General features: G+C 39.4%; 1 protein-coding gene across 1 annotated transcript in view; it reads left to right on the plus strand.

The window, feature by feature from the left end:
- Window positions 1–17,620, plus strand: part of LOC103133043 (tenomodulin-like) — a gene marked incomplete at its 5' end in the record, with an annotated part of 29,309 nt that extends 11,689 nt beyond the window's left edge. The window contains 2 exons of the mRNA XM_007544804.2: window positions 9,856–9,950; window positions 16,912–17,620. Coding sequence (XP_007544866.2) covers window positions 9,856–9,950; window positions 16,912–17,121 — 305 coding nt within the window. The remainder of the gene's footprint in view (window positions 1–9,855; window positions 9,951–16,911) is intronic.
- Between the last annotated feature and the right edge of the window lie 5,442 nt (window positions 17,621–23,062).

Below are 23,062 nucleotides of genomic sequence, written 5' to 3' on the forward strand. Positions count from 1 at the left end.
TAACGGGTGCAGGTCTTCTGAAATGTGGAATTAAGATGCTAACCTTAGCATTCTGCTCTGTTAAAATCATGCACATATTTATGAGAACTTTATATGTTTTTACCATTACCTCTCACTTCACATTGTTCACATTTACTGTATCAAAATCAGAAATCAATTCCTTCAAAACACCAGAAAGTTTGATTTAAAGGCTGCAATATGCTGTTACACCACTGAAACCAAGTCAATACTGGGGGTAGGACATGTTTAGGTAATAAACGGTGACCCAAATCTGTCCTCACACTCACAGCGCCCCCCTCTAATCTGTCCTCCATGAGCATCCACCCACATGTGACCCTGTTAAGGATCAACACGACAAGTTCCTCCTCAAGTGCTGAAGCACACAGGGGTTAAACCTAAGCAGTAATGGTTCTCAGCTTAACCCCACCACAGGCTTTCAAGAAAAAAGGGGGCTCAGAGGAACAGCAGCAGGCTTAGGAGCTGATGGGAAAAACAAAAGAGAAAACTGTAGGAAAAACTGCAAGTCGCTGATAAGGAAATACAGCCCATGTGGAGGGGGAACCAGGTGACAAATACGAATTGTTCGCCAGGTTTTTTTCTTCGCTTTTCAATTTTCCTTCTCAATGAAATGTCTGAGGGAGTAATCCCTGAGCTTCATCCCAGTTCCCCCCAGTGTGAGTCAGAAATCAGCAGCTCCCTCCCTCACAGTCTTTAACATTGTCAGTAGATGTTGCTTGGTCCATTAAGCAGCTTCTTAATATGGATGGCCAGCGCTCACCCAGCGACCCCAAACCTCCCACAGCTGCAAATAGAGAAAACGTTGTGCAAAGAAACAAAAACACTGCAGAGGATGTAAATACATCGCAGTCCTGCGGTGTGCTTTGTGAATGGTCTCAGAATATTCTACATGAAGTCGGTGAATGGACTGAAACGGCTGGGGAAAATCTGACATTTCTGCTGCAAAATCACAGAAAACGTAAAACTGAACAGCAAAATTTAATCTAGATTTGGTTTTAATCTTCATTTGGTTGACACTCTTTAAAAACATGAGATTTATTTGCAGTGATTGTGTTATAATTTTGTTTTGAGAAGTGTGTTCAGAGTAGAAATACCATTAGTGTCAACATTTTATTGGTCAAGTCACACCAACTTAAAAGAGTTTGTACTGTATTTACAATTTTGAGAAAAGAATGACTGAAAATTATCTCATTCGCCTTAACATTTTTTAAAGGGGCAAGGAGGATATTAGTACTTAATTGATTAGAGTTTTTGAGAAATTGCTGCAGCTGTAATTAAGTTGTTTTTTTTTTTTTTGATTTTCTACCAATTTTAGAAAAGTCTTTTTTATTATTTTTAGCAAACTTAATTTTATTTTATTTATTTGTTTTTAGTTTTACCGTTTATCAGCCTGTGATGTTGTGATTGTTGTGAAGTACTTTGGTCAGCTGAGGTTGTTGTAATTATATATATATTTTTTTTTTACATATTTGTTAAAATTGTCACCATGTTGTCACAGTTTGTTATAGATAATCTGTAAAGAGATCGATCTCCTCCAGCTCCTCTCTGAGCTGCTATGGCAGTTTAAAGAAATGTAGCGAAAACAACCAAAAACAACCAATCAGAGCCTGAAGGCGGGTCTTACTGCTGTCAATCAATCTCATCTACTTGCTGCTAAATGTGCTAATGAGGATGAAACAATTTACCGTTACAGGAAAACCGTTTAGCTGCCATCATGCCATGCTAACTAGCCTAGCATTCACAACAGCCTATGCCAAGAGGACCAAGAGGAAGATGGAGAGGGAGAATGAGCAGCGCCACACAAGACTATGATTGACAGCACTAAGCCCCTCCTCCTGGCTCTGATTGGTTGTGTCTAGTTGCACTGGGAAGAAGGTAGAGGAGATTTTCTTCACAGATTATCTGTCACAGCATAGCGACAGTTTTAACACATATGTAAAAATAAGTGTTTGGTTGTTTTTCTTAAAGTTACATACATCCCATTTATAATAGTCATCAACAAAGTATTTACTAGTATTTCTATGGTAAATACTTTACCATAAAGCATTTAAGCTTTATGGTGAAAGCTTTAATGCTTTCACCATAGAAAGCATTAAAGCCTACTTTTTCTGTCTGCAGGTGCAGGGTGTAATTATTCCTCAAGTAATTTGTTTAACTTTATATTAACACTACCCAATACAAAATTTTATCCTCTTTGCAAACTATGAAAATATGAAGCAAAGGTTTTTAACTCTCTAAAGGAGAAAAGAGCAGCTGTGCGTCTGCCCAGCCTAAAAAAACATTCCTGTCACCTCTGGGGTCTTCTGCTTGGAGGCAGCCAGGCAGCGTTTCTTCTGTAACCCACACTGGTTCTCCAGGTCTCTTCTTCTCCACCGTCTGACTCCAGAAACACAAAACCCACCGGCTCCCGCTGAATTATTATGAAGTCTAGTAAATCTGTGGAGATTAGCTGTTATTACTAATCACTTGGCTCCAGATTGAGATCATGATCTGCCGTTTGGGGATCTCTGCACTCAAAGATCCTGTAGCTTTTGTCTCGGAAAACAATAACAGACAAAAGATTTTGTCAATGTGAGCTACAACCCTCTTAAACACAGACTGGTACCTTATGCTTTGCTGCCAAGAATATGGCTTCTCTCTGCATCAGGCTCATTTAAACGAGGTTTGCTGCACACAGTTAGAAAAAAGAGTCTCAAACTTATGGCTTTTTTCTCTAGATTACAACCAGTAGATAAAATGCCTGATTTTCAAAAACCAGCGTAATTTGTCTCACACTGAACACGGTACGTTTAAAACCACTGCAATCTGTTTCTGAAGCTGCAGCTCAGAAACAGGCTAAAAAAGTGAAGTGGTTAGAAAAAGAGAGGCAGGCTTAAGGTGGGCTTCAACTGAGACGCAAAATAATTTTTCTCCAGACTTTTCTCTGACCCTGGCTGGTTTTTTGTTTTTAGTTTTCCCACTTTGGAGTCCAAATAAAATGGGCAGAGAGGTTACCACTAACACTAATCACAGAGATACTTACTTCACCAAATGAATTTGAAGTTGCAACCAAGCGACTACACTTTATAAAATATGAAAAGTCAAAGTTGCCTTTAATTCATAATAACTGGAAGTTTAATAAATAAATTTGCGTAATGATTTTGCTGATGGTATTTGACAAAATATAATGTTTATTGCTGCTTTCTAATTGGCTACTGTTTTATGTTTTTAAGGTATAAGGCACTTTGAACTGCTGTTTTGTTGAAGTCCATGAAAAGGTGTAAATGTAATTTTAATTTATTTTAACCAACATTCATATTCAATCACCTTAAAACTTTTTGGTTGGTATTAAAATCCAGTGTCTTGTTAATAAAACAGTCTTTAAAAACCTTGTTTTATATTCTGAATCCAATTTTTATGCTTGTGTAACATTAGCTGTGTCTTCATTGACCATAAAATCTCACAAATTGAAATTCTGAAAATAAATTTGCTTAACAGAGACAGCAGAGTCTGAGCGCTAGCACCATGGCTGAATTATGAATATATTTTATCTAACAGTATACATCCATCGCTGCTGATATTTGATGCCTTATTGCATCACCAGCTTTATTTAGGTGTGATTTTTATTTTATTCCTTATTTAATGGAAACAACACCGTTGCAAAATGGTTTCCAGCAGAAAAAACTGCCCTCACATTTCTCTATTAGTTTCACTCACAATATGAAGTTAAAATAATAATTTAGAATAATTTAAATCCTTTTTTCTAACTACATGAACAAATTTTCTGATCTGACAATGAATTTTATTAAACAAAACTATGAGTTCAGCTCAGAAACATTTATTGTGAACAGGATATTACAATAAACATTTGCCCTAATAAAACACAAGAGTCAGATCAACGTAACACACTTCAATCTCACATGCCGCTAAGCATTCTGGGAAATAGTTCCCACTCCTGTCTTTGACTTCTTTCAGTTTTTTTAAGGTGTTAAGCTAAAAACTCAAGTTTATTCAACTCTTGACAAACACTGTAAAATGTTAACACAACTTACACAAGTTAATCTTTCACAAACTCAACTGGCTAAATGTATTTGTCTCACACAGTAGAAGACAGTAGACACAACTAAACGGGGCTCAAATGTTTTACAGTGTGTGGATCAGACAATGAAAAAGAGCAATCAGATGTTTCACATGTATCACTTTCCTGGTCGAATTTGTCTGGGAAATTCACTCACCGGTTAACCAGATAAAAAACCTCCGCTGTGCTGCGTTTGGCATGTGAAAGCTCTTGGGTATGGTGAGAAAATCTTTGTTGATCTCTGGCAAACAGCGGCGCTTAAACAATGTGTCATGTCGACAGGCTTTTCCCCCCTTGGGACACGGTGGCAGGAGAGGGTAAATTTGTTAACTACAGCACAACTGGTATATAATTAAGTTGTGCACTGTAGGCGAAAGTCATACATGCTCCAGGAGCAGGCTGCTGCAAAACAAATTACCATCATTTCCAAGGTCCAATACATGATAAAAAGTTGCTTGTGTCTTAATAATATATCATTTGTCAATAGAAAATGGAAAAGCCTTTCAGAAGTGTGTACAAACTGGCAGTGTGTAATCATGTTGTCTTTGTGCTTGTCAACTGGCATTTAGAAATCCATGCCCCATGCTAAAATACTGACCTTTACCACTTCCCCCCGGGTGCTTGCTCTCTCTCTCTCTCTCTCTCTCTCTCTCTCTCTCTCTCTCTCTCTCTCCCTCCTCCAAGTTATTGGAGTCGTTTCTCAACTGTGAAGTCAAAGTCTTGTTGTGAGCCCCGTGTCCTGACCTCCATTTACTTCCCAGTGAAGACTCACTTGGCTCCAGTGGTTAAGAGGTCCAATTAAAGAGTGCTGTTTGTGTTTGATTTTAATTTCTGCAGCACAGCGCCGGAGCACCACCTCTGCTGTTGTACCACCATCACCCTGCGGCACACGCCAGTCCTCCCAGTTATCATTACTGTTGGTGATTAAAAGTGAAGGAAAGTGTGTAAGAAAAGGGTGAATAAACCCTGCACCCAACATGACCTCTGACATAGCAGAATTGGCTTAAAGGTGATTTATTATGCTTCCCTGAACAGGTTAGGATGGGTCAATGGCCTATACAAAACCTGCTCAAAATCATTCTTAAATCAGTTCTGCCTATTCTGAGCTCCTTTAAGAATGAGCTCCTTTAGGGCCTCCTGTCTCTTTAAATCCAAATAATACGTCCCCCAACTTGTTCACAAGCTAAGTCATGTCACTGAACGACGAAGCGTACCGTTGGCTCGTTTAGGTACGCACTGAAGAAATACTTCTGGGTTATGTTTAAAATGTACCTCAATAAAATGTAGCATATTTATTTATGTTAATTAAAATACTCATTGTGAGAGGCCAAAGCAATGTTTCAAGAATAATAATTGCCTTTATTTAATCCATAAATTATAATTGTGTATTGGACCCATGGGACTGTCAATATGCCCTCTGGTGGACTCATCATCGTCAAAAGTACCCTTTATTTTTATAAAAATCGCATTTTTTATGACATTAACTAAAAGTGTTGGCTGACTGTCGGCTATTCAACGTGTTGATGTGAAACACTAATTTATTACATTTGATTGTTGTTCACCGGCACATACAAATACATGATTTTTTTTCTTTTTTTTTTCAGTAGCGGTCCAGCAAAATGTGTTTTAAGCATTTTTATCTTTATTTCTTTTTATTCTCTTGAAATCATGCGCTATTTTTTATAATTACAATAACATACAAAATGTAAAAAGAAATTTAAAAAAATACCTTCTCTTAAAGTATTTCTACTAGCAAATGCTCAAATTAGCTGGTGGTATGAATCGTCCTTTGACAAGTCACAAGCGAAACACTTGAACTCAGAACTAGAACTCAGCTTGGGTTGCTAGGTAACGGGCTGGAATTCTCTGGGGTTGCTAGGTAACGGGCTGGAATTCCCTGGGGTTGCTAGGTAACGGGCTGGGCAGTGCCTGCTGATTTGTGATGTTACATTCAGAAGGTTTTAGAAGCAGGTCTTTTTCCAGACACTAAAAAACATAGTTTTTTTTTAAGTGCTTGTTCTGTTTTTAGAAGCAGTAGAAACCCAAATGGAAGTACAAAAACAGGCAAAATGTGAATCTTGTGAAATGCGCCTCCTTTAAACTGAGCTTTCTGGGGGCAGTTGCCACTACTGATACACAAAAAGCAGCAAATGGGGTGAAATTGTAACTCAAGTGAGAGTGACAGGGGCTGAGATGAGGGAGGGGGGCAGGACCCGCTATAAATGATTCCCACTCCTGCTATTGCCCCAGGATTCTACATCATCAAGCTTAACTAATGTGCAATTAAGCTGCAGACTGGAAGAAAATCACCTTGTAAAAACATTTGTCAAGTGAACTGTTTCTCTGTTCTGGGCGGCTAATTAGCAAGGGAAAGGGAAGAGAAGGGTTTGTTTGCGTGTGTATTTACATATACATGAAGAAAATAAATATCTGCACTGTTAGGGGAGAGCATTACCAAATCCCCGTCATATGTCTCTATTAGACAACACTGACATGCAGTCCCTATCATTAAGCAATAATAGTTTACTTTACAGCTCATGAACTACAGTATCAACAAATTAAGCCGTCTGATGGCGTTGGGTGCCAAGTAAAGTACGGAGGGTGGAGGGAGAATGCAAGACTTTATTGTGTCTGTCACATTTCGCGACATTGCAACCACTCTCGGAGTAATGAAGACCACTTCTAAAGTCATTTAAAAGTCAAATCATGGGTGTCTGTGAATTTCAATGATATATATTAGAAAGGAGCATGCCAGGGGCTCGAGAGGCGGGTGAGAGCCGAGGCAGGGCAGCGGGTGTCAGGAGTCAGGAGGTTGCTCTCCTCTCTGAAGACACAGAGGTGATAGATGGAGCTACAAGGCTGGAACAGCTCCAGGGAGAAGAGTGCAAATGCAGGACAGCGAGGTGTTTTTAGCAGGAGCCGACATGCTTTTTAATGTGTTTGTGTAACAAACGTGCAGCCGCGAGTGTTGTGTGCGCTGTCGTCCGGCAGGTCGACGAGGCCGAGGCCGTGGAAGTGCAGGTGGAGGACTCCCGAGTGTGGGTTCCTGCCGAGGAGCCCGTCGTTAACCCAGACTTCCTGCTCGACTCCAAGATCTGGGAGATTTGCCAGCAGATGCCCATCCACTGGATCCATCCCTCCCCCATGACTGGTGAGAGCAGGGGGCATATCTGCCTCTAAACGCAGACTATTAAGACTGTAGCTGCAGGGCTTCCCCACAGGCCATGCGGAGGTCCGTGGAGGAGGCATGATTTACCAACTGCATGAGCAGCTTGTTCAAGCTGCTCTTTGTGTGTCAGGAGAGTGTAGAGACTGAAGGACTGTGGTGGAGGGAGAAATCAGAGGAAAAACACCACTGGACTTGAAATTTGAGTCAAATGGAGGCGCTTCTGTGCAGGAATTTTAAAGCAACACCTCAAACACACTGCTTCCTGTTGAACACTGGAAAACGTAAAAAATAAGATTATGTGTTTATTTATTTACCGTAACAATGGCTGTGTTTCCTGGGGTCCACATCTTAAAAATAAAACATTACAAAAATAGTTACACACTCAACATACCATTAGGAACATAACATTTAATACGAGATCAACCTGTGAAATTCAAAACATAGATTTGGGATATTGACATAAAACTAAAAGCTGGAATCATAAGTTAACATTTAGGTTTTTTGGCGTTTAGTGAAAGTTTGTTTGCTCAGCCAGTGACGGGCTGGATTACAGGTTTACCTCATTAAAAAAAAACAATGTGAAAACATTAATCTAGATCTTTGCAGAGATGAACTGGCAGAGTTTCAGCTCCTGCAGTTGATTTAATATCTAAAAACATTTAGATTCTGCAGTCAGCATGAAGCAGCAGATAGACGCGGCTTCACCAGCAGCTCCACAAAACAGAGACTTTAACCGCTGTGCAGATTTCTGTTTTGATAAACACTCAGAAAATAAATAATGATTTAAAAGACATGAATATTCACCTGATGATGAGACATTTGTCTTTGAGTCTTTCTAATTTAGGGCTGCAGGGAGTGTGAAGCAGCGTGTTTACCAACAGGTTTGGTGCATTAACTTCAGAGCTGATGTGAATATTTATCTGACTCTTGAAAACAGATTAAATATTTTACCAAGAAAATTTTATTTTCATTGTTTTCAGCCTGAGACACGGCAGTCTCTTTAAAACGTTTTCACTTTAGCTTATTTAAATTTGGAGCATTAAAACCTCAGACTTCAGTGTATTTTATTTATTACGATGTTATGTTGCAGACTGAACATCTTTACCACAGCATGATGCTGCCACCACCATGTTTGGCAGTGTGGCTTTCAAAAGAGATGCATTTATGCTTTTATCAAGCAGCAGTGGAAAAGCATTTAAGCCATTGGAAGAAAGACAATTCTGGCTTTAATATCAATAGAATTGGGAAAAATTTTGTTTTTTTTAATACTCATCCATACTGATGAGTATTAAAAAAATACTCATCAAAATGCACTTGATTTTTTTTTTATTTAGAGAAAAAGCATCTGAATACAAACACACTTTTAAATCTTTAAAACCATCTAGTTTCACAATTCTGCTCTATCCTAATGAAGTAATAAAGTTTTCTGTTTTAATGTAACAAAATGCACAGATTGTTTTATTTTTATTTAAACTGCACTGCAGAAATGCTCAATCTTATCAAGTACTTTTGGTCCAGTTTCCACTGCAAGCGTCTTTGTACACTTGTACAAAGACGCTTGCAAGTAAATTTTCGGCATCATAGAGGAGATTATTTTGAGTTAATAATTCCTTAATGTTGATGAAAAAGTTCTAGTTCACTGGTAGATTATTTCACTTGTAACAAAACATTTTTCCATGCTGTAAGTTAAATTACACCGGTCAACAGCCTAAATGTTTCTGGGGGTTTTCAACTGTTTCAGGGTCATTTTGATGAGCTGAATCCAAAAATCACGTTGGTTTTACTCAGTCAGGTCAGATTTCTGAACTACGGAGCAACATGAGCACCAAAATGCACGACTTGTTCCCATATCTGGATCGGTTTCCTGACAATCTGGATCAATGAGAGATGAAGACGTAATGTTTAATTTACCCTTATCAGTGTTTATTATTCACATAAATCCAGGTTGGTAATATTTAACTGATACACTCTGTTAGAAAACAATTTTTTTCTCCTAAAACCGTTTTTGGATGAGAACTGATAATGTCACAAAAATGTAATCAATTCAGTCAGAAGATCTGATTTCTCTTAATCAAATTAGAATAAAACCCCGACCTGATTTTAAAAGATTATTTTATTTTTGGATTCAGCAGTGCAAAATAGTCCTAATTCAGTTGAAAAAACAAACAACTGCCAATGCAACTCGTATTTTTCATCGATATTAAAGAATTATTAACTTTAACACAAGCTCCTGTATATAAGTTAGTTTTGTCTTATTTCTAGTCAGGTATTTGGCCGATGAACTAAAATGCTTGGTAAGATTTTGTGTTTTTGCAGTGTAAAACCAGCGCGCCCGGCCAGCTCCAGCGTGTTTCTGTCTGGTTATGGTGAGACTGGGATTCCTTCCAACATGCTGTAAAACGTGATGTTTCACAAATTAAAATTCATGTTAGTACAACAAGAACAGCATTGTTTAACCGAACAAGGAAAAAAAAGAGTCTGGGTTGAATCTGAGCACATTTCACTTGTTAATTACAAAAAGCCACAGGGAGAACAGGGTGAAATTTTAATCTTCCTCGTTTCCTTTTCAAACAGCAGAAATTCACGGCGCTTGTCTCCTTCCCTCCTGCAGACGGCGAGGCTCAGGATGTGGACACGCCCGACGCAGAGGTCACAGGTCAGCGTTTCGCCCGGGACGTCCTGGACCACGCTCCAGTGAACGATTACGTAAGTGGAGGCCGAGCTCTTCCTCTTCCTCTCCTCTTCCTCTCTGCCAGAGACCACACCACGAGATACAGTGAGCTGCTTCAATCAGGCCGCTCTGCCTCCACTCTTTCTGCATATAAATTGCTCACTAATTGATGTTAAAACTGACTTTGTGCACCAGAGGGCACAGCAATTGCTCTATATATCTGTTTAAGCAAGGCTAGTTCATTGAAGACTCCCTTAATGTCTCTCCATTAATTGAGAGGAATATCCAGCCTTTCAAAGGCAGCAACTTGTGCCTTGCAGCCCGTTGGAGCTTTGGCTCCCCCTCCTCAGTCAGCGGACATCTCTGCACAAAGCAGCAATCCCAAGGTCACTCGCTGCTGCACAGATAAGTTGCACTTATTAATAACGCTTTAATTATAAAAGCACATAAAACGCATGCAGAGGCCAAGTGTTGGGGTTTTGCATCCAGACCTCTCAATGCAGCGTGATTAATTATCGCCACCTCTGAGGGAAAATCACGCTGCGCCGTAAATTACAAACTGCAGTTCACACTCTTTTCCCTCAAGGAAATTCAAGCACTTTTCAAGCATTTTCAAGGTAAGTTTTGAAACTCCAGAAACTTTGGGGATAAAAACAAACAAAACAAAAAACAGTTTCAGTTCACAATATAATTTATTAACTTTAGTAATAGTCTTGTAAACTAAAATAAAACAAAACTTTATGTTTGAAAGATCTCGCTCACACTCTGATTTAACCTCAGAGAGAGAAAAACACGTCTTATTCGGTGTATGAAAATGTCTGGTTTCAGCTGTACATTATATTTAAGATTTTAATCAAATTAGGCAAATTTTGCTGGACGATAAATTGCCCTAGAAGTTATTGTGATGAACGATAATATTGTTGTTTTGAGATCATTTTCAAGAAATGGCACCATAATGCACAAACACATTTTCTCAAAGATCAATAAACTTTAAATTCTATTGAACATTTAACACTGGAAGACATTTAAAACAACAACAGAAACAATGAATAAAGACGATTCTACTCTTTTACAAACTATCCATGTCTGCGCTGCCACTCAGGAAATTAAATGAAACCTGGAAATGCAGGTAGTATTAATTTAGTGCAGTGCGCCACAGCAAAGGGAAGAATAACATAGAAAAAACAACTCAAAACCACTTTTTTCTCGCTCTCTGTCGGCTACGCTACACCAGACCCGTTGCCATAGCAACTGACGACGACACTTTGTGTCAGGATTCAACACTCAAACATTTCCCACAAACAGATCAGAACATTCAGTACATTACAGTTTTATATTTTTAGGCTTCATGTTTATGTTGAATTTATTGATAAGTGATCACTGTGGTAGATTAGCTACCGCTGTTATTAGCTAAGCTAACACAGCGGTGGTTTACTAGCTAATTTAAATTCCTGGATTTTTTAAATTTTTTAACTGAACCAAAACTCACCAGATTCTGCAGCACATCTCCAGGTTACGTTTATCAAAGTCAAGCTAGCATAACCGAACCCCTTGCCTCTCCCTCACAATTTTTTTAATTAAAGCTTTTTCCTGACCTTGTTATCTAGATGTTGTATTGTTGACAATTAGTAGCAAAGCACTGCATCACTTTTTTCTTTTATATATCAGGTGTACATTTAAGATTTAGCACATTATATTGATAGCTTAACAGCTAAAAGCAATGCTAGTCATCGTTAGCTAGCAGCTTTTAGCTTTTAGCCCTCCAGCAGGAAGATGGGGGCGGGATCTTACGTGCATGTCGTCACGCTGCAAGGAGTCCATACCGAAATCAAGGACTTAGCAGACCTTGAAAACACCTTATTGAAATTCAAGTATTTTCAAGGACTTCAAGCACCCTGATTTAAGATGCAGGTGACACACAGGCTATACAGCTTTGTGCTCAGCGCTTCAGTTGCCACTTCAGGTAACTTCAAGGATAATGAGTCAGACTCGCTCTCCTCCTCACAGCGATGAGAAACGTAGAAGCGAGACGTCGTCCCGCAGTGTTGACATTTATCAGACCCGTCCCAGAAACACCTCGGCTTCTGTCTTCTCCCCGACTGTCCGTGCAATTAAAACAGACCAGGGGATGAAAAACTCTGCGCTCCTTTTGAAATGTTCTGCCGCTATCAGCCGAGCAACGCGCACCATTGCAATCCATTCCAGTCGCTGTTTGTGGGTCTGCTGATAACAAAGGCCTTTGTGGCCGAGCGGAGGGCAGGCAGCAGTCTGTAATTGGGAGTCTGAGCTTTAGCTCATGTCGGTGGGATGCCACATGTGTGAGCCGCATTTATTTTTATTTGTTATTATTCTTCCTCCTGCGCTCATGTAGATGTGCACACACACACACACACACACACACACACACACTGGTTCCTTTCTTCTGACACATAAAAAACATTCGCTCAGCTCATCTGCATTTCACAGACCTGGGATCCGGTGCCACTCCGGCCCGCAGCGCGCGCTCACAAAGCGGGATAATCGGCTGAGTCCTTGTGGCTGAGCCTGACAGATATATGCTGCTGAACTTTGCCACGGCTGCCCTGTTGGAGCGCAGGTTGCCTCCAAGCTGGCCCTGAACATCTCAGACTAAATAACTGCCTCCCCTGACAGGCCTGTGGAGAGATGGCACCGCTGTGCTTGACCCAAATAGCAAAATAGAGCTTTTGATATGAAGTAACCGGATGTTTTAAAGGAGCCCTATTATGAAAAATTGACTTTTTTCACATTTTTCTACTTCCATTTTGGTTTCTCCTGCTTCTAAAAACAGCCAAAGCACTTAAAAAAAACACACACCTGTTTTTTGGCAGTAAATTAATCTTTTTAAGACAAAAATGAGCCGTTTCAAAAACCTCCAGAATGTTAAGTCAATGCGCTGTTGCCTAGCAACCCAAGTGGAGCTCCAGCATGTTTGGTCAGCTGGTTTTACTGCTACATGTGCTTTACAGTGGGTGCTAGAAAAGGCATGTGTTTTATTGATAACTTACCACTCAGAAACCACTTGCTGCTTTCTGGTTGGTTGTGCAGCAGGCTCCACTTCTGCTTTTCAAAGACGTACATTTGAATGCACATCTACTTGCAGCTATTTTTACGAGTGAGTGTAAACGTTTTAATGGAGGGCGTGGCCAACAGCAGCTCATTTGGATTTAAAGTGACAGAGCCCTGAAACAGCTCATTCTGGGAGAAGATATGCAGGACTGAGCAGAATAAAATCTCATTATCTGAGAATGATTTTGTGCAAAAAATGTAGTGAACATAATTTTTTGTAAGTCCCACATCCTACTCTGTTAAAGAAAGCATAATAGGTCACCTTTAATATGTAAAGACAGTTGCTGTGTATTTGTAGCATTGCAGGCTTCCAAAGGTATGCAGTGATGTTTTGGTGTTACCTGGCTGGTCACACGTCTGCAGTGGCTGATTTATGGAGTAAAAAACAAATATTAGCAAATAATATTAATTACTAATGAGTTGCACCTGATTTTTATTTATAAAAAATGTTTGAAAACTGTGGATCTTTCCACTTCACATTCATGCTCTACTTTGTGTCTATCAAATAAAAACCTAACAAACTGATGTTTTTGTGGAAAATGTATCAAAATATGGAGTCATAAGTGCTTCCGTAAGGTTTCAGTGCAATGCATACCAGAGGTAAAAAGCTGCAGGAATGTAAAGACAGCAAAGAAATCTTCTCTGAACCTAAAGCTCCTTATCACTCCCAGTGTACAGAAAAACATGACTGCGCTATTGAATTACAGTACATCGGTTTTCACTGTCATCCCTCCTCACTGTAACACACAGAGATGGAAATCTGAGGCCAGGTCTCACAGCAACACGTTTCAAATGTTGCTCCTTCCCTCCTGCCTGAAGGAGGGAAGGAGCAACGCAGGGCAGGGAACGCAGGGCAGGGAACGAAGCGTTATCGCTGCCGTTTTGATCACAGAATGAATGTGATGAGATTTAATAACACAACCAGGGATGTGCTTCATGAAGAGCGGCGATCAGGGTGTGTAATACCAACAAGTGTGGAGATTAGAGGAGTCATGCTTTGATTCGTTACATCTTATTGAATGACTGACACAGTTTTCTACACTGCCGACTCATTCACATCCAGTGTCTCATATTATGCATGGAGGCGCGTGTGCGTGTGTGTGTGTGTGTGAGGACGGGTGTGATGAAATCAGAGGCAGCGAGGGGGTAATGGCTTTTACTCTTCATTAATGCGGCTTGTTTGTGAGTGACTGTCTCAGATTTCCCAAGGTGAACTATTCTTATCACCTCAGCTTCCCACGAGAGACGGCAACTCAGAGCGAAGGCGATTAATATGGAGGCTGCGTTTTAAAGGATAGCTCTGATTAATTCTCTTTAAGCTACAATGCTGCCCATTGGCTGTTTGTGTTGATAAACGTCATTTGAATAAAATATTTCCTTCATTTCTTCTGAGCCGGAGCGCCAGACTTGGTTACATCCCAGTTCGGGCTGCGAGCAGCAGATAAGATTATCGTCGGTCCATTGACAGCCTTCGTGTTGTTTCCATAACAGATTGTTGCCTGGAAGCTGATGACCTGAAACCCGACTGGAACAATAAATCATTAAAAGCCTACCTGAGCCTGTCATAGTCATAAATCAAACGCAGCTATGCTCGATGTTTATCTGTTTCTGTGTGTTTTAAATATGTCTGGCGAGTGTGTGCAGCGCGGCTCGCCTTATCAGCGCTCCAATCAGACGCATGACAGACTTCCTCACTGCTCCGGCTTTTAGCAGGAGCTGCAGAGATTCACAGAACTGCTCACAGCGTCTCCACTTTTTAAAGCATCAATACGTATTAGTGGGATTTTATGTGGCAGACCATCAAAACGGAGTGAAGGAAACGTTTTTACGCTGCAAAAACACAAAATCTTAAAGTACTTTTGGTTTAGTTTCTGGTGCAAATACATCAGACATAAGACAAAATTAACTTAAAGTAACTTTCAGCAAGAAATAGCAGCTTAATTCTTTAACATTGGACAAAAAGTACTAGTTAAAGCTGAAGTAATCTGCCAGTGGAACAAAACATCTTTCCCTCAATATAAAACATAATTTGGAAAACTTGTATTTTTTCCCGTATTATGAGTTTTCAGGGATGCAACGACATGGACATATGTTGATATTTTAATACTACTGCTATGGCCGATAATCGATATTTACCGGTATTATACAGCTCTGGAAAACATTGAGAGACCACCTAAAATAATCAGTTTCTCTGATCCACTCAGTCAGAAACAACCAATCAGAGCCAGGAGGCGGGTCTTAGCGCTGTCAATCACTCTCACTTGCTCTTAAGCTTCAACTGGTACAACATAGCCTGCTATGAATGCTAATGCTAGTTAAACAGTTTTCCTGTAACGATGGATTGTTTTTCCACCATTCGCACATTGAGCAGCGTACACCAGATTGATTGACAGCGCTAAGACCCGCCTCCTGGCTCTGACTGGTTGTTTTTGACCGGGAGCGGAGCATTTTTATCTGGTTCATAACATACCACATGTTTCAGCTTTCAAGCTGATTTGATTGAGCCATTTGAATGTTTTTTTCATGTTAAACTTTTTTATTTCAACACAAACTGTTTGGTTTTAGCAAAACGCCTCATGAAAACCAGAAACCAGGACACACTGGTCTGCTAACGAAGCTGTTTCTAATGTTTCGATCGCTGCTGGAGTGTTTTCACTCCACCACTTCACAATTATGCCCCACTTTGTGCTGATCTACCACTTAAAACCCCAATAAAAAGTATTGACCTTCAGGGTTGTAATGTGACAAAAACTGGGAAATAAAAACAATTGCAAGGCGCTGTAGCAAGCGGAGACATAAACAAAAACAAAGAGGGATTTACTGCTGTGTGACTTGCAGAGTGGAGTGGAGAAATCCCTTTATTTCTGAGGTGGACGGGTCCGTTTCCCTCAGGGTTAAGCGTTTCCCACACATTTCTGGATGTGTTTTGTTCTGCATGGTTGCGTGTAGCTGAGTCATTGCGTGTGTCCGGGTTGAGGCCAAATCTCCGGATCCGAGGAGATTAACCAGTTCCGGATTGTCTCTGAGGATTCATTTACTAAAAGAGATTGAAATGTGGTCAAATGAATACCGAGGGCATTTTGCTACCTCGACCCGCATGTTGCCAGTTAAGTGGCACTTCTCCGAACCCCCATCCGGAGGATCCTGATCGGAGGCATGGCACTCAGCCCAAAGAGTCAATGGGGGCATGAACCAAGCAGCACAATGGAAAAATCCAAGGGCCATTAATTCTACCCAATTTACCTTTCGTTTGGGTTTCATTTGGCCCCTCTATAAATTCAGAGGCAGCCAGCAAGAGCAAATGAAAGAATCCTTCTTAGGCGATCATTACTCTGCTAATTGCTTTAGGAATGTGCCATGCACTTAAAGTCAAGGTCACGGGGAGGGCAGCAAGAAGTGAGGATCTCTAATTTGAATGCTCTGCTGGAGGAGGGGCGGCCATTTTAGAGCCGTTTGCGCTCCATCCGAGGGAGTTAAGAGGTCAAAGATGAAATAAATAGTGCAATTATGTTAGTAACTAGCAACTAAGAGTCCCTTTGACAGGAAACAGCGCTGGTTGGGAGGTTATGAAGGGTGGCTTCGCTGTGCCGCTGCCAGTCGCTTTGCCTCAGTTATAATAGAAAAGGTCAAAGGCATTGTCGTACTGAAGCTTCTCTCAAACCTGGGCTCTCCTGATCTCTTCGTCTCGGCCGTCAGACGCGACACAACTCTGCATTTTCACACACATTAGCTCCGATCTTTTGACTCTTGTTTGGCTTTTGCGTACATTTTCCTGACCCAGAACCAAAAGCCACCTCATCAATTCCCATCAGTCACTCCTCCTCCTCCTCCTCTTCCTCCTGCCCTTGCCTCTGGAGGACTGGCGTTTGTCATATGTGTGTGATGGCGGCCCTGCTGTGTCCTCTGCAGAGGGAGGTCGGTATCGAGCTGGATAACCGTCTGGACGAGCGCGGCTACTGCTGCCAGTACTGCCGCCGCGGCTACCGCTTCTGCCGCCGCTACTTCGAGCCCCTGGGCGGCTTCAACCCGTGGCCGTACTACTACCAAGGAGGCCGGGTCATCTGCCAGGTCGTGATGCCGTGTGACTGGTGGGTCGCTCGCATGCTGGGGAGGATCTGAAGCTGAATGTTAACTGTTTCTGGATCTGAGAAATATTCCAGACCTCATTTGTGGAAAAAGAGCATTTCGTATTCATTGATTATATTCTCAAAGGCATCATTAACTGCCTCATGTTGTATACTAGCGAATGAAATCAATGTAGGTCCTTCTTCTTTTTTAAAGCTTTCACTTTTACTTTATGTTCTATTAAATCTGTTTGCACATGTACAGTGCTTTAAAGGGGCAGTATTATGTGCTTTCCAGGCATAAAACAGCATAATGCAGTAAAAATTTTACTGTAGGTCATTATAAAAATGTTGTATTCAAATATCACTTAAAAGAAATGTTACTTCCTGATTTAACACCTTGAAGTTGGGCCTCTGTCTCTTTAAGAACCATTTAACAACGTTTTTACCAGCATTGAACTGAGGAGTAACTCCTTTAACGACCTCAGCAGATGTGCAGTTTCACCAGATGTTTGCTAATTGCTGCTGGCTAGTCTGAAGGAGCTGCTCTGTGCGGCAGAAGCTTGGAAACTGCAGCTCTGAGTAGGAGCTGCGTCTCGAAGTCGGGGCTAGGTCCAACCAGGCGTTTTGTACAACTGAATGGTTGCCATGGAGATTAATCTGTTTTTGATGAAGGAATGACATTATAACATGATGTGAGGCTTAAAAAAAGGTTGATTTTACGTGATACTGCACCTTTAAATACACATGCAAACTTTTCTGATTGTTGCTATAATAAAGATTTAACCAAACTCTTATATCCACCACAGCATGTCATAATCAGACACTTTCAGGTTGTATCATGTAAATGAGTAGCTTGGATTTTTTGAGCCGTACTCACTAACAGTTTCCTTACATTTAGTGAACAGGTGTTGTGTTGCCGTGAAAACTAAATAAATCTTGATGCTTTATTACTGTAAGTGATTCTGCGGCTGCTGATTTTGTGCCAGTCGATGTATTTCCTGAGTTTTTATCTTCTTATTTGTTATTGTTAGCTAAAGTTGTAAGGATGCAGATTCATAATATAAACTACACACACTCAGAATTACAGTTGTTCACAATTTATTCATTTTAGTCATTGAAAGTTAAATCTGTTTAACGTTTTTGTAATTCAGGTGCTTTTTAAAAAACTTGATTAAAAACTATGGTAACCATGTTGGTCGGGTTTGTTTGCTTCGCTTGGACACTCTTTATATTTTTAAAATTGACTCCAACTTTGTTCCAGAATTCAATTGAAAATCTTCCTTTTGAAAAAAAGTGTTTTTTATGCCACCATGTTCTCTGTTGTTGTTTTTACTGACAAATAAATGACTCCTAAAGGTCAAAGTGGTTATTATTTATTCTGCATGTCTAAAATGGTAGAACATTTATCAAGCAACATTTTGGGGGAAATTTTAATTTAAAAAAAAAAAAACTAAGAATTTATGCAAATCAATAATATATAAAGCAAATTTTACAAATTTTGTGATGAATCTGTTTTGGTTCTCAGCTTCTCACTTTCTAATATGAGGAGGAGGAAATTTCAGATTTTACAATGCTGCACATAAAAACATCATCTTTTTATTTCTAATAAGTCCTCAAAGCTAATGCAAAAGAAACAAACTGTTTTTGCATAAAATAATTGTAAATTTTGTTTTACTGACAGAAAATTTCCAAACAGACCTAGCTAGCTAGCGTCCTAGCTTACTTAGTCACTCATCCATTTACCTAGCCAGCTAGAACAGCTAGCTAGGTAAATAGTTAGTTTCTACCTAGCTAGCTTCTTCACTCGCGAATAAGCTGGTGAAGTAACTAGCTAGCAAATAAGCTAGTGAAGTAGCTACCTAACGAATAAGCTAGTGAAGTAGCTAGCTAGCGAATAAGCTAGTGAAGTAGCTAGCTAGCGAACTACCTGGCTAGCTGGGTGGATGCCTGAGTTTTAGCTGATGTTATCAATGCTATATTTGCATTAGCTGATTACACTTTAACTAAAAACTGTTTCTAGTTATAGTTTTTTGTTTTGTTGCTGTTTTATCTTTGTCCACTATGCTGTTACTATGCTAACATAGTTGTAGCCCAGCTGTAAGCCCAGTAGCCCATAGCTGTATACTGCTAACCGCAAATGTCAGCAGCTTAAAACACCAGCTGAATCTTTTCATACAATGCTACATTAGCATTAGCTGACTTTATTTCACAAGAAGCAAATATTTGGTTTTGCCACTGTTTTCTATATCGGTAATGTCTGTATTGCTATTTAAAAATTATTTTACCCTTATTTAAGAGCTAATTTTAGCAATTTAAAACAAACTTAAAAGGTTCATAGCTATCTGTGGAACATAATTTTATTTATATATTTGTGTTAATTATCTACATTTTCACAAGAGACTGTTATTTTTCTCACAGTTTTCTCATCTAAGCAATGTCCTCTTACTGCACCAATGTTATGCTATGTTTCTGCTATTTTTAACAAATAAACAAAGTAACAACATTCACTGGATGCAACAATCTGCTGACTTTTAGTTCGCTCAGATAATTCCCAAAAGCGATTCATCGTCTTTTGTTGCACAACTAAAATCCTGACAGGAAATCTCTCTGCAGTGAGGGTTTAGGCTGGTGACGCACAATGACAAAATTACAAACTTAACAAGTGTTTTCCAGAAGTGAAAATGTTACGTTCCACTAATTTAGCTGTGAATCCTATGAAAAGGAACATTTACTGTTTATTATTATTGCATTTACATTGCAATAATATCTCAACCACTGGTAAGGGAACTGCTGCTGATGTAAAAACTGTAGACAGTTTTTAGTGAATCTACACTAAAAACAATGAAGATGAACTTCTTTTAAAGCGTGTCTAAAATCAGAGTTATGGTTTTCTGCTCCATTCAGAAGCTGTGAAAGGCCACTCTTCATCCGAACACTGAACTCAACGCTGCTTTACTTCAGAGGCACGTCGTTCACGTATTTTCATTTTCAAAAAAATTATCAAAGATCAGCAGCGAAATCCAGAAATAAAACTGTAAAGCTTAAACAGTTTTGATTTTGATTTATTGCATATCTGAAAAGAATTCCTGTATTTTTTATCCAATAACATGCATTCATTTTCATATATTGAATTTCTCCAGTCTGGTACATCTTAACGTTTCTTTCTGAATAAAAAAGAAGAAATGATCACCGCTCTCAGAGTTTCTACTAAAACATTTAGAAGCCGAACTCATGACAGTGATGTTTTATAAGGTTGCATGAGATTGCAGAGGTATTCCCAGTAAAGTTTTCGGCTTATATCTCTGTCTCTTTCCCCGCTTACATAACCTGCAGATAAAAGTTTTTTGCAAAACCAACGACAGCCCTCCAAGGGCAAAACAAGAAAGTGTGAAAGAATCAACAGGAAGAGAAGCATGCTCCAAAAACAAGACACGCAACAACAAAAAATGGTGAAGAAAAAACATTGAAAGGCATTTTTGGTGTAAAAATTACACTTATTTCTAAAACCGATATCAGGGGAAAAGTTGCAAGATGTTTAAAATGGCAAAAGAAACCAAACAATGACGACTTTATGTTGCAAAGTGACTTTTTTTTGTTTTGTTTTTGGCGCCAAGCTAAACTTTGCTTGTGTAATTAAAGTCGCAGGAGTCTCTGCTGTCTTTGTGTTGTACTTACTGATCTGTCCTCCTTTGTTTCCACTGCTGCAGTCTGCAAAAAAAAACAACATAAAATGCCTAAAATAGTGCTCGTGTTTCCTGCTTTGCTGAGACGGTTCTAATCTGTAACAATGCATGTCGCCGTGCTGAGCTTGAAAAACCCTCATCTGTAAATAACAGATAAGCAGGAGAGATATGCATTTGTAATTGATGTTCTGTCATCACAATAACAAGGTGCGCGAACGCCCGGGAGAATCAAAGCTACAAGAGGGGAACAGTGGAAATGAAAAGTCGAGTTGTGACGATTTGCTGTTTGAAGTCTTCTCTGTGCTGTTTTCCAATTAAAATTTCATTGTATGAATAATCTCACTGGTTGTATTGTGTGAAATGTTATAATTTCCTTGAAAGACTCTTGATACCCAGGGGTGTTTGTGTGAGAATTGATAGTCTGGGTTTGGATCCATAGAAGAGTCAAATCCGTCTCTCCTCTCCATTAATCCCTTTCCTCATTAGCTTGGTGAGATAAAACAGATATATATGCACTTCTTTGTTTCTTTTTTTTACAACTTCTGTGCATCTGATGACTAATAATTCATCTTTTTACGAGGATATAAAAGCATCCCTCTCGCCTACGATGTAAATATGCCTGTTGACTCACGTGGGTTTGATATGATAATAATGTCAATGAAATCAGAAATAATTGGCAGTGACGTTGCTTTTGGTGGAGGAGAAAGTTATCGCAAACATCATGTAAATGTATGCAAATGATTTGTGAGTATGCTCATAGTTCAGATGGTAACCAGATTGTTATTTTTAAATCAATAATGTCAATAGCCCAGAGCAACGTGTCAAGTAAAAAAAATGCTGCTGTGGGTTAACAAATTCAGTAATTGCAAACATATTTCAAAACGCTGACAAGTGAACTGCAAAGCCCCCGAGGCGTTTCTGAAAAGTTGATAAAATCAGAGTTAAGAGAATACGTTCCTCACTCTTTTCCCCGTTTATCACATCAAAGATACTTTATTTACTCACATTGACGGGGAAAAGTGCAACTAAATGTTATTTTTATAGGTTTCTGTTGGTTGTCGATCAGGCAGTGACGGTTTTTCAAACTCTTTCTGTGAAGATGAGAGCGGGTCCGATTGGGACGGTTCCCCCAACCGGAGAGGCTGGTCCAGAACCCGCAGCCGACCACCAAGGCCAAACTTTACAGACGATTAAAAAGATTCAGCTGCTGATGGAGCGGAAGGAGAAAGATCCTTTACCGTGGACTGGGACGGCGCGTCAGGGCCGCCGTAGGAAAACAGATGAGGAGTAAATTTAAGTCAAAAAACATTTTAGATCTCAGAAGTTTTCTACATAAAAACGGGAAAATCCTGAGTTTGAAAGGCCGAAAAAAAATCAGACATTTTCAGCTTAATCTCAGAAACAACATTTCTGAGCTCCAAAAGTCTAAAATGTGATTAAAAAACTCAGAACTTTTAGATTCATCTCAGAAGCTTGGAAATGTCAAAGTTTGAAAAGCAAATATTTTCTAGAAAATAATTCTGAAATTTTGAGATTAATTTCAGACATTTTCTAGAAAAAAACCTTGGAGCTGTCCGAGTTTGAAAAGTCAAAAAATTGATAGAAAAGCTCAAGACATTTTGAGATCTCAGAAATTTTCTGGAAGAGATTTGGACATTCCAGAGTTTGAAAAGTTGAAAATCTTTTACTTTTGTAACTCAGAAATTTCCAAGTTAGGAGAAAAGTCAATTTTGAAATTTTGAAATTTTTAGCTTAATCTCAGAAATTTTGCAACATTTCTGAGTTTCAAAAGTCTAATTTTTTGATTGCTGAGTTTTTTTTCAAGCTAATTTTTGATTTTGGAGCTCAGAAATGTTCTTGCTTTGACATTTTCTAGAATCAATCTTAGAATTTCTGAGTTTTGAAGAGAAATATTCTCCTTTTTAATCTACAATTGCCATAATGCGCCGTTGCACACATCTGTGTGCCTCAGAACTGTGATTTTTGGTACATTCACTCCATTTGGATGATTTTTTTGTGAAATTCACACACATCTAAATTACACTGCCTCAGTTCAACCAACTTTTAACTGCCCTGATTCACACGTTTTTGTTTTCTACTAATTTTTCAGAAGAGATCCCTCCAAGGTAAAAGCTGATGGAGAAACATTTGCGTCTAGCAGTTTTTACCCTTAGAGTTGCTCAATAATTCAGGAAGAAATTTGGAATCTGACCCAGTTTCTGTAAAAGCTGCTGCAACTTGATAAATAATTCTCCAATGGCTCATTAAGCATCATCCACTATAAATAAATAAAAAAAGTCAACAAGATAC

This window comes from Poecilia formosa, unplaced genomic scaffold (assembly GCF_000485575.1).
Source record: "Poecilia formosa unplaced genomic scaffold, Poecilia_formosa-5.1.2 Scaffold2215, whole genome shotgun sequence".
NCBI lineage: Eukaryota > Metazoa > Chordata > Actinopteri > Cyprinodontiformes > Poeciliidae > Poecilia > Poecilia formosa.